Source organism: Morone saxatilis, unplaced genomic scaffold (assembly GCF_004916995.1).
Source record: "Morone saxatilis isolate NCDOM2014 unplaced genomic scaffold, NCSU_SB_2.0 Contig20, whole genome shotgun sequence".
Classification (NCBI taxonomy): Eukaryota; Metazoa; Chordata; class Actinopteri; family Moronidae; genus Morone; species Morone saxatilis.
This window is the reverse complement of record NW_023339763.1, coordinates 21,914,217-21,925,408: the sequence shown is the minus strand read 5'-3', so window position 1 is coordinate 21,925,408 and position 11,192 is coordinate 21,914,217. Positions and strand designations below refer to the sequence as shown.

The window sequence follows — 11,192 nt, the reverse complement described above, 5'->3', positions numbered from 1 at the left end:
TGTTGTTGTTGTTGTTGTTGTTATTGTTATTATTATTATTATTATTATTATTATTATTATTATTATTATTACACATTTAAGTTGCTCATCCCAGGAAATATGGCAGTTGGCAGGGTAGAGAACATGAAAGTTGCTTGAGCATTTTCCTTTTGTTGAGTTGTTGTGTTTTATGTTAATGTGTGGATTCTGATCAAATGTGCGCAATATAAAATGTAAAAATCCAAATTATATGATCCAGGTTTGTCACTAAGGTTCAGAGGCATCTAATATTTTTTTTAGTGTTAAAGTCCTAAAGAGAATTATTTTACCAAACTGTCAAAAGATGTGCTCTATATGGAACCATACTCAACTTTGTGGATGCAGTTCGGTTCAAACCTCCTCACACTTCCACCATGTCTGTCAGGTTCTGGACGCAGCAGGGCTGAAGAAGGATGACATCGCCATGTGGGAGATCAACGAGGCCTTCAGTGTGGTTGTGTTGGCCAACATCAAGATGTTGGACATTGACCCTGCAAAAGTCAACGTGAACGGGGGAGCTGTGTCACTGGGACACCCCATTGGGTAAGCAGCTGAGAGGGGATGGTACAGACCTCTGGAAGAGATCTGGGATGTGACGTGGAATGAAGAGAAAATAACGAATACTACCACTTAGATTTTCCCAGGATTAAATAAACGCAGATGAGGAACGAGGAGTTTCCTGTTTTCCAAAAAAATATCTCCTCCATTTTTCATCTACCTTTTTCCTTTCTGTTATGTTTAGCCATTCAGTAGAGTAGGAGACAAAAGAATCAGCTTTAACTGACAAAGCAGTTCAGACAAATTATCAAAAAGTAAGTATGTTGACCTTATGGACATCAAAACGCAAGAAAGGCCAGCATTTAACTGCTGCATCACTTGTTTTAATCTTTAAACTAAATCATTTTTTTGTTGTTGTTTTGTGAAACATTTCTAAATGAGTGGCTTTTGTTTGTATTTCTTCAAGTATCTTATGTACTTTAAAGGTTATAAATGCAAAGTTCACTTGCCACTGAATGCCTAGAGCATCAACATCTCAGATCAGATCAGTGTTACAGAAACAAAATAAAACCCAGTAAAACCAGTTAGTTAGTTTTTCTACAATCTTTTTAACAACCAACGCTGGTTTGGTCAAAATAAAGCCTTAATTCACAGTTGGATGTGAAAATATGTGTGAAAAGGGCTGCAGTGTAAGCTAACGTTTCAAAATATGTCAACTAACAGTGCTGGTTTTAGTCAATGACAGGCTCAGATTGTTCTAAGTATCTGACAACATTATGGAAAGGACCCCTAAAAGCATTTGTTTAACCTGACACAGCTGTAATATTGCTATTGTTTGCCACCAGACTCCATAGACAAAAACAATAATTGTACTTCCCATATCAATGTCAACAACATTATAACTTGATTCAGAGTGGACAGAGACAAAATAAAACTCACTCTTAGTATTTCCACTGATCTCATAATCACTAACTCTGGACTGGTCAAAATAAATCTTTAATTTGGGGTGCCCTGGTGGCTCATCGTGTGTGGGTCTGGGTCCTTGCTGCAGCGCCTCTTAAGAGCGGCTTCTCTCATCTCCTCCACTGCTGGAAAAGCAATGATGACATCAACTTCTGTGTCACAGAGGACAGAGGGAGTGCTTTGTAGAGCTTTATTTGTAATAAAACTACAGGAACTGCAGAAAACTCAATGCATCTCTTCCTGTGCACAGAAAATCAACAACAGCATTTTAGAACATACATTTCAGTAAATGTACAAAAATGTCCTGGATATTAACTTATACTTTGTCTCTTCTCCTGTCAGGATGTCTGGGGCAAGAATTGTGGGTCACATGGTGCACAACCTGAAGCCAGGCCAGTACGGGCTGGCGGGCATCTGCAATGGAGGTGGTGGAGCTTCATCCATTCTGATCCAGAAACTGTAGGAAACTTGATAGGAAACTTCTGTCTCTCCCTGAAACACTCTTCGTTATTCTGTGTGTGGACTACCTGTTGGCTCCAGATGGTTAAGACCTCTGTAAACTCACCTTTTACTGTGAAGAATGCATCTGTTACAACTTCAATGCCAGTGGCCTTACTCAAACAGCAAAGTAGGACTTGACCCACGTGACTTCATGACTCCAGTGTTTAAAACACTCCTTTGTTTGATAAAACCTATTAAAGATGAATATTTAACTCTGAAGTGATGGTTCAATAAATAGTTTTTATGAAACCAATGTCGTTTTATTGATGTTCTTTGTTACTGAAGGTTTGACCTACAATAATTGCTACAATAAATCATTACTCTGCTCTGGTTTTAATATGTTATGCTTAATCTAAAAAAAGGATATTACAGTAATATATTTGGCCCTGTCATTTTCAGGGTGGCCACTAGATGTTGCAATTGTCGTAGTGCTTACTACTACTTGTTCATGTTGAAGAAGAATATTATCTATATGCAGCAAGTTTTCTATGTATAGGGAGGTTTAAGTTTTACCAGTTGAGGGTTTGACAGGTCTTTAAAATGTCTGCTGTTTCCTTTTTTCCTCAATACAATGGAGGTGAATATTTGTTTGTAATGTCCAAAGCAGCAAAAATGTATCAAATGGAACTTATCAGAAAAAGTTTAAGAATTAATTAAAATTATATTAATGGACACATAAAACTGAGCTTATAAAAAAGATCTAGTTTGTAATGTTTAGATAGCTCAATTGGCAGAAATGGAATCTAATATTACACTTATATTGGTGTATAATCACTTGAATATAAGATTCATTGTGTCTTTATTACCTCAGAATGAGACATTTATCTACAGGTCGCCTTCATGGAGCCTTTAAGGCCAGTGGTTCTCCAACTGTGGGGCTTGGATAACAAGGGTGGGAAATATAGAATGGAACAAAGTGGCATGAATAGGATTTATGTAGGGAAAGGTTTTCTGATGATATTGTTCTAACCTTTGTCACTAAAAGTCAACATTTAATTAGTTTTGTTCCTTCTGTCATTGTTAATGATTGCTACAAATTGAGGGGTGGGGTGGGTGAACTTTTGACTCAAGCTGTATTATTCCATAATAAGTGAATGTACAGCTAGTGATCCCCTCAGTGTGTACATTTACACGTCTTGCTGGATCACATTTGACCTTGTTTCTTTATGCAGTGCATGCTTTTGCACGATTTAGCTGCTGTTTCCTGTTGTGTCTTATATATCATAAGAAATTATGTAAAGTTTGTAAATGCTGTCATAGGACTTGTACATCTACCCCCCTTATGTACTTATGCAATACTTTAAAACATATACAAAGTTTGAGCTGATGTCACTCAGTAGGACGTTATGTTCAGAGTCTCTTGCTGGATGATGCTTTCATTCCCTTCTTTCCTGCCGGTTAACACAGTCAGGCATTGGGTTAAATATTAACAGGGTCTGAAAGTCCTTTGGTCCTCAGTATTTTTGAGCCTGCATGGCTATTTGTTTAGATGTTACTGATTAAACACACAAGGCGCTCTTTAGGAGGACAAACAAAAGCCTGCATAAAGTAAGAACCAAGTCTATTATCCCTTTCCACTTTTTTTTTAATCCTATAAAGCCCTGTCTGAATGGCATCTTTTGGTATGTCAAACAAGCAGTGACCACTTACCGCCTTTTGACTCCTCTAGTTCCTCCTCTCTCTCTTCCGTCACACAGGGATGGTAACAGGTGTGGCAACTTGGGTTGTTGTTGAAAGCATTGCCTAACATGTTAGTAACTTTCGAGAAATGAATGCCACTTGATTTATGGCTGTGTTTCTGTACAGTTGCAGGAGTATTGTTGTTAAATGTTGCAGCATCACACACAGATGTTTGCTGCTCAGACATGTGGCAGGTGGAATGCAATTACTGGTGCACAGAGTTACCATAAACCTGTACAGTAAGATACACAGCACCATGATGCATATGAAACAATATATCACACTGCTGAACTGAAATAGGCTTTCCCGTCACAAATCAATGGAGCCCACTGCTGGATAAACACAGTCATTGTGTTCACTTCATTTATCTTATCTGAGAGCCTGCCTTTGAACAGAAGATAATGAGTAGTGCTGGCCTTCATCAATACCTGCTGTTTGTCCATGTCAAGTGTTGTTTAAATGAAGTGGCCCACCAAAGGCTGGCTTGTGCAGGAAGAGGAAAAAGGTGTGGTCATAGCTGTTGATTATATGGAGGAATGGCATGAACATGAGACAGAAACTGGGAGTGCAGTGACAGACAGGATCAGAGTGCTGGAGGAAGTAATTTCAAGGTAGGTGGAAAACCAGTAAGTAGTATGTGGATAACTATTTTTTACAAAGTCAAAGTAAGCCAGCCTGCTTGGGTAATGTGTGACCCGCACTGTACTTTTCTGATGAGTATTAATGTGTTTAGGTTAGTTACTTCTTGTGACCTAACATTCTAATAAACAAGTTGCTCAATGATCTTTTTGTTTCATGGATATTTCTTGAATGATTGTTACTCTGTTTCAATATGTGTCATGTACTGTTTTTATGACCAGTAATTGAAACATTTTTATTACAAGAAAGAAAAGCAGAAGAACCTCTTCCAAATTTGCTTTCCCAGGCAGTGTAACCAGTTTCAGTATGAATACTAATCAGGTAAGTTTAGCTTTTGTAGTGAAAGGCAACGCCTTTAAATGTCTGTTGTTTTAATATAGTTTTCTCTTTTTTAATTCTTTACTTAGTTTACTACATATGTTAACATTTAATGAAGGATTTTACTTACTCTCTTTACTGCGCCTCCAGACAAATTATCCCATCTATGACAACATGGGGTTTCAGCAGGAGGAAGGAAGACCTCCTCCATTTGCCCCACAGCAGGGTATATACCCTAACCTCCCACAAGAGACCCCTAGCTACGTTGCTGCCGTCCCCCAAACCATCAACACTCACCACACTGCAACACCTGGGATGCCACATAACACAGGACAAAGGAAAGGTACAGTAATGTTTGACTCATGTTTTGTCACAAGCCTTCTGTAAAGTGATACGGTGTGGAATAGAAATGTGGGTAAACAATGGCTTCCTGTCAGTCACAAAGCAAATATCCACTCATATGAATGAAGACATCTATTGTAGTTTCAATGAATCATTAACTTCACTTTAACAGAACGTGTTAATGTGAACATGAAGTGTGTGGATGTAGCTCTTAAAATGTTAAATAACATATTCTTCCTCTCACAAATGAAAAGTTGAATTCATAAGCCACAAAACACACCCTTTAATCCACTCAGAGGTTTTGCTGCTGCAGTCATACCTGGCCTAGTACTAGCTTATTGCAGCTAATAAAGCTAGTGTTAAAAAACATTCAATAGATATTGCTGTGTACTAGGGATGTGCATCTCCATCACTGAGGCCAATGTAAGAAATAGGAAATAAAGAATATGATGCAATGCAATTCAATAAGGTAAAAATAGTTCAGTGATCCGGTGCACACTTTTTTAATCAGTACAATCACATTTTGAACTCTTATGCTAGTGCACCGATTTGAATCGGTGAATCTTACCATCTATGATGTATATAAGAGTGGGTTTGCTAACTTTATGATTCTGCACTAGTTATGCTACTGTTCTATCATCCCAACCTTGGGGACACCAAAGTTTCCTGGGGAGTCACAAGGCCTTCTTGATTTTAAGAGGTGTAAAAAAAAACTGTACACAGTAGGCCTTTATCTCAGCATTTGGTTCACTTCTGTGAAGAAAAGTGAGTCTAAAGTAAAGAAAATGTCTAATAGAACAATGGCCAAGCATTTATATTTAAGTATTTATGATTTTTTTAAATTCTTAAAATAATAATAATCTGCTCAGAATTCAGAATTCACTGAGTTACTGAGTTCACTGTTTGGGTTCATTGTACAGTTTTGAAAATAATATGTAATATCCATAAAATATAAGTCATTTAGTCATAGAAAAAGAGTCCCTTAAAGAAAACACTTGGGAACCAATGATGTACAGTATAATAAATACTATACCATAACTGTCACTTGTGGCCGCTGTTCAGAAAAAGCTGTGAAGTCTTGCTGTAGACCAGAGATGCGCTACTTGCTGAGATAAGGAGAGTAAGCCAGTAAATTATCTGAGAGTTTTAATCCTCTGCTTCATTCCCCATTATGGCCATGTTTGACTGCATTGGTGACTGAATACATAGCGCTTTGCATGGGCTGTGTGATAATTATTACTATTAATAATAACTTTCTTAATATAGCACATTTCTATTCACATTTCTTAACAGTGTCACAAAATGCTTTACAAAAAGAAATGAAAACCATGCAAAGCTGATAAAATAGTAAGGCCCAAAGGACATGCACAACAGAGGAGGTAAAAACTATACATTTAATAAAAACAAATAAATAGGAATAAAAACTGTATAATAAGAAACATATATCAAACATTTCCAAAAGCCTTCACAAAAAGAAACATTTTGAGAATTAATTAATTTTTGGGATGAGATGCAGTAGAGTTTGTACCATCAACTCAAATCTAATATTTGCATGTGTGACACTATGTAAATCTAGACTATGCAATTTTGCATTTCATTTTTACATAACCAATTTTACCACTGCATACATATATACCAGATATATTTCAGCCCTATTAATGACTGTTTTGGTCTTGCCTTGCAGGTATAAAGACATGTCACTGGAAATATATACTGTGTGCATCTCTGTGTGTGCTTCTTGTCCTGGCAGTGGCTGGCCTCTTGCTCTGGTACTTCTGTAAGTGAATTTGAAGATCTTTGTAGGTTCATTATATCATTTTTGATATGTGATGATCATGTAAGCAGATTCCTGCGTGCTCTTGTATGTGAACTCTATACTGTTTGTGTGTGTTTGCAGTATACTACCAGTGTTTACTGGGGACATTGTGCAGGAGTGGGAAGTGTCTAAGCCCCTCCCAGTGGTGTGATGGTGTTAGGGACTGTTCTCATGGAGAGGATGAATCCCAGTGCTGTAGGGCATTCAAATCAACTTCCCACTCTTCCATACATACACACTGTATCTGCCATCACATCAGTAAACTGCATAGTATTGTATTGTTTTGTGCTTCACAGTCCGCCTCCACGGGACCAACTTCATGCTGGAAAGTTACTCATCTGAGAGCCAGATGTGGACTCCGGTGTGTGCAGAGAACTGGGACAACAACTATGCAATAGCTGTGTGTGAGCACATGGGGTACAAGAGGTGCTGATTGTCTTCTTCATTATTGTTCATGTCCCCAGCATGAGCAATGGGTTTTTGAAAGCCAGAGCTTATGTTGCTGCTCGTACCTTACAGGTTTCAGTGTTTTTTACCATCATGTGTTCTCATGTGTTCAGAAAGGAAAGCCACAACATTTGAAAGTTCATATGGTGCTGCCATTGAAAAAACCATTGAGATTATTTGAAGATTAGCAGCAACATGAAGCAGCAAGACCCAGTACACATATTACGTTTTAAGTGACAGTTGATATATTAATTGCTTAAACTGTTGAACTGATTCATTTAAGGTCCAGTGTGTACCATTTAGGAGGATCTGTGGACAGAAATTGAATATAATATCCATAGAAAGGTTTTCATTAGTGTATAATCACCTGAAAATAAGAATCATTTTTGCTACCTTAGAATGAGCTGTTTTTATCTACAGAGGGAGTGGATCACCTTCTACGGAGTCCACCATGTTGAACCACCATGGTTCTACAAACACTGGCTCTTGAGAGCATTTTTCACAAATTTTGCAGCCACTGTAGTTTTTCCGTCACACTTGGCTGAACTGTATTCAAATGGTTGTAATCTGCAATTTCACCGCTACATTCAGATTCAACACTGGACCTTTAAAGCCCCTACAAGGAATGTTTATTTTGTGTTGATTCCGGGAATCCCTTTTGGACAAAAGCAGTAATGTTTCTACCACCTAGTTTTGTCTGATTCATGGGAATCTGACTGACCCCCACCCCCATGCCAAGCATAACTATATAGAAATCAGCAGTCTTCTCACTGAGGGTCTTGTTTCTTTATGTAGGTCATATAGTGGCATCAGTATTAAATTGAGACCGTTTCATTACCGTTAAAAATTCCTTGTTGTACATTTAAGAAAAAATATATTTTACATTGCACAAATTTTTCATAGCTGTATTCAGGTAGGACGTTGGTGGGGGTGTTTCCAGACTTTTGACTGGGGTGGAACAAAAGGGGCACTGAATTATACAGGGGTGACAAGAAGTACGTGTCTCAGTTTTCCAGTCAGTCCCAATTTATACAATTCCAATACTGTTTATGGACCCCAGTATGCAGAAATATAATTAACTATGCGAAATAACACATTTATGCCACATGCAATTTACTGCATTGAATTACTATAAAGTGTGAATGTCTGCAAAGGGGTGACTTGCGGGTACCCATAGAAGCCATTTTCATTCTGATTTCTTGAGGTCAGAGGTCAAAGGATCCCTTTGAAAAAGGCCTTGCCAGTTTTGTCAGGGGTGAAAGAGGTAAGGATAATGTGGTAGGCCAATGCCACTCTAGGCCCCCCCTCTGGAAATGCCCCTGGACATCGAATGACTTCACTGGCTGATATAAAAACCTTTTTTAAAGGTCCTGCACCCCAATCTTAGTATATTGCTCTTACCTTTGTCTTTGTGTCTATCTTCATCCCGCAGGCAGGATTATGTGTCCTATACCCAAACCAGTGCAGGTTCTCAAGCCTGGAAGGGATACATGAAGCTGAAGACTGGAAGTGACCATGTATCATATATACATTCACAGCTCACTTACAGGTATTACAGCCTGCCTAATGTATCACTGCAAATTCCCACTGGGAGCTGAACCAATCTTATTTCCCGTTGTGCAGCTCCAAAATAAATGTTAACTATCATGTTTCGGATTGTTTTGAAAAATAATTTTGTCATCCTTTTTTTTTGCAGCCGAACTTGCTCAGCCAGAGTTGTCAAACTTCACTGTATTGGTAAGCTACTGGTTTAACAGGGACATAACTACACCAATACAATATGTATGAATTAAGGTGATATGTGCAAAGATGTCCTAAAAATGGGATTTAGCAGTGGCTAGTTATCCAGACTTCCTCTGGATAAGGGGGAACAAATATCTTTTAAGAGGTCTTTTACTCCATCCTCAGAATGTGGAGAGAGTTCAGCAGCCCCCAACACTCGTATCGTGGGTGGTACGGAGGCAGTAAATGGAGCCTGGCCATGGCAGGTCAGTCTCCAGATTTATAATCAACATATTTGTGGAGGCTCCATCATCAGCCCTTACTGGATCCTATCTGCTGCACACTGCTTCCAAACGTGAGTGCCTAGTCTTTACACCATTAGGCCCTTCATGTCATTTGTCTTGTTTGTTTTTGTTTTTATTACTGTCTTTTACTGTCTTTTGATGGACATTCAGAAAATAATTTGAGATTTGTGTTCCTCATGTTTGACTATTTTACCTCATGGCAGGTACTCTGATCCTGGAATGTGGATGGTATACTCTGGTGACGTGAGCTTGGAAAGACTGAGCTTTGGCGCTGGCAAAGCAGTTCGCAAAATCATTAGTCATGGAAAATTTGACACAAGAACTAATGACAACGACATTGCTCTCCTAAAGCTTGATACACCTCTAACATTTACAAGTAAACACTTGCCAGTAAAATCCATATTTCATTAGTTGAATCGTGATGGTCTTTTCCCACGTTGATGATACACATTTCTTTCAGGAACAGTGAAGCCAGTGTGTCTCCCAAACATTGCCATGGACCTCCCTGCTGGACAGCAAGCCTGGATTACAGGATGGGGAGTCTTGCGCTCATCTGGTGAGCCAAACATTACATATGTATGTCCAAGAATACATACCATGTTGACTGAGAAACCAGCAAACATTTTCTGAACATGTACTTTTCATCCCTCCCTGTAGATTATTTGTTCAAGTGTGTCAGGGGTCATTTGCTTTTTAAGGTTTAAAGTACAAGTAATGGAACAGTGCTTTTTTATGCATGACTGAGCTAACTGTGGGTGTACAATCATTAATTTTTTTTTCCAGGGCCATCTCCTGACAGACTAAATCAGGCCCAGGTGACCATTTACAGCAGAGAGATCTGCAACAAACCTGATGTGTTAGACGAACAAATCACTGAGACCATGATCTGTGCTGGCAACCTGCAGGGAGGAGTCGACACGTGTCAGGTTTGTGGCGCACACACACATACACTGATGTTTACTTGTTGTGTTTTAGCATCACTATATAGACTTACATTCATTTCCTGGAGACTTACCCTTACCCTTACCCTAACCATAACCACTCACTTAAAAATCACCTTTTTCCAAATTGGGTACACAGCTTTTGTCCCCAATTGGACAAGCCACCCCCAATTAACTGGTCTGAGATGTGTCCCAAAAGCTGGCCTAAGTCAGACCCACATGCACTAACCTAAGATACTTATACCTCCTGTATGCTGCAGGGTGACAGTGGAGGGCCCCTGGTGGTCAAAGAAGGAAATGTTTGGTGGCTGGCAGGGGACACAAGCTGGGGGATTGGATGTGCTTGGAGGAACAAGCCAGGAGTCTATGGCAATGTCACCTACTTCCTCAACTGGGTATATGAACAAATGCAGGTACAGTATGTTAATGCAACAGACCTGTAATTCTCTGTATTCTGTACAAATTTGAGTAGAAACAATCTGGTAGCTATAGATGGCAAATACCTAACAATGCCTATACCTTACAACATAATAAGGAATCCTAACAAATCATTTCAGTATTTTTATGGCAAATGTGTTTTTTACCATCAAAGTTGGCCAGGTTGAATCGAATCTCAAACTGTGATGCCATTTCCGGCATTTAAGGGCTTCTGTTTTAACTAACTCCTACAGATTTGATTATGCTGACTTCATATTCGATCACTGCAATCTACACACATTGGTGATCGTAAGTTCATTTACTGTGCGTCAAACTGTGTGTCGCTGAATTTCACCTTTCGCACTGAGTCTCTCCATGAAAGCTTGAATCATTTTGCAGTGTCTGAAACACGCGTGACAACATAGAGTAATCTGGCGATGAGGGCTTGGGAGTTGGGTGACGTGAAAATTTCATGTTGTGGTCCGCACGTGTTACGACGGCACGTGACGCGGCCGCGCCACGCCCCGAGTCGCGTGGAGTGCGAGGTCCCGCCCAATGCTGCTTGCAGCGCTTTAATTAGGGACC

The 11,192-nt window shown here is 39.2% G+C and overlaps 2 protein-coding genes across 4 annotated transcripts in view; both read left to right on the top strand.

The window, feature by feature from the left end:
• acat1 (acetyl-CoA acetyltransferase 1) overlaps window positions 1-2,229 on the top strand; it is a 7,700-nt gene extending 5,471 nt beyond the window's left edge. For both annotated transcript variants that reach the window (XM_035666558.1, XM_035666559.1), the window contains 2 exons: window positions 404-561; window positions 1,822-2,229. In XM_035666558.1, the coding sequence (XP_035522451.1) occupies window positions 404-561; window positions 1,822-1,942 (279 nt within the window). In that variant the 3' untranslated portion in view covers window positions 1,943-2,229. The remainder of the gene's footprint in view (window positions 1-403; window positions 562-1,821) is intronic.
• Window positions 2,230-4,104: 1,875 nt separating this feature from the next.
• Window positions 4,105-11,192, top strand: part of tmprss2 (transmembrane serine protease 2) — a 9,178-nt gene continuing 2,090 nt past the window's right edge. The window contains exons 1-13 of one of the 2 annotated variants that reach the window (XM_035665992.1): window positions 4,105-4,271; window positions 4,545-4,620; window positions 4,768-4,960; window positions 6,644-6,736; window positions 6,857-6,970; window positions 7,072-7,201; window positions 8,655-8,771; window positions 8,919-8,959; window positions 9,131-9,299; window positions 9,453-9,625; window positions 9,710-9,805; window positions 10,033-10,175; window positions 10,451-10,603. In XM_035665992.1, the coding sequence (XP_035521885.1) occupies window positions 4,120-4,271; window positions 4,545-4,620; window positions 4,768-4,960; window positions 6,644-6,736; window positions 6,857-6,970; window positions 7,072-7,201; window positions 8,655-8,771; window positions 8,919-8,959; window positions 9,131-9,299; window positions 9,453-9,625; window positions 9,710-9,805; window positions 10,033-10,175; window positions 10,451-10,603 (1,650 nt within the window). In that variant the 5' untranslated portion in view covers window positions 4,105-4,119. The remainder of the gene's footprint in view (window positions 4,272-4,544; window positions 4,621-4,767; window positions 4,961-6,643; window positions 6,737-6,856; window positions 6,971-7,071; window positions 7,202-8,654; window positions 8,772-8,918; window positions 8,960-9,130; window positions 9,300-9,452; window positions 9,626-9,709; window positions 9,806-10,032; window positions 10,176-10,450; window positions 10,604-11,192) is intronic. The other variant, XM_035665993.1, reaches the window with a different exon arrangement.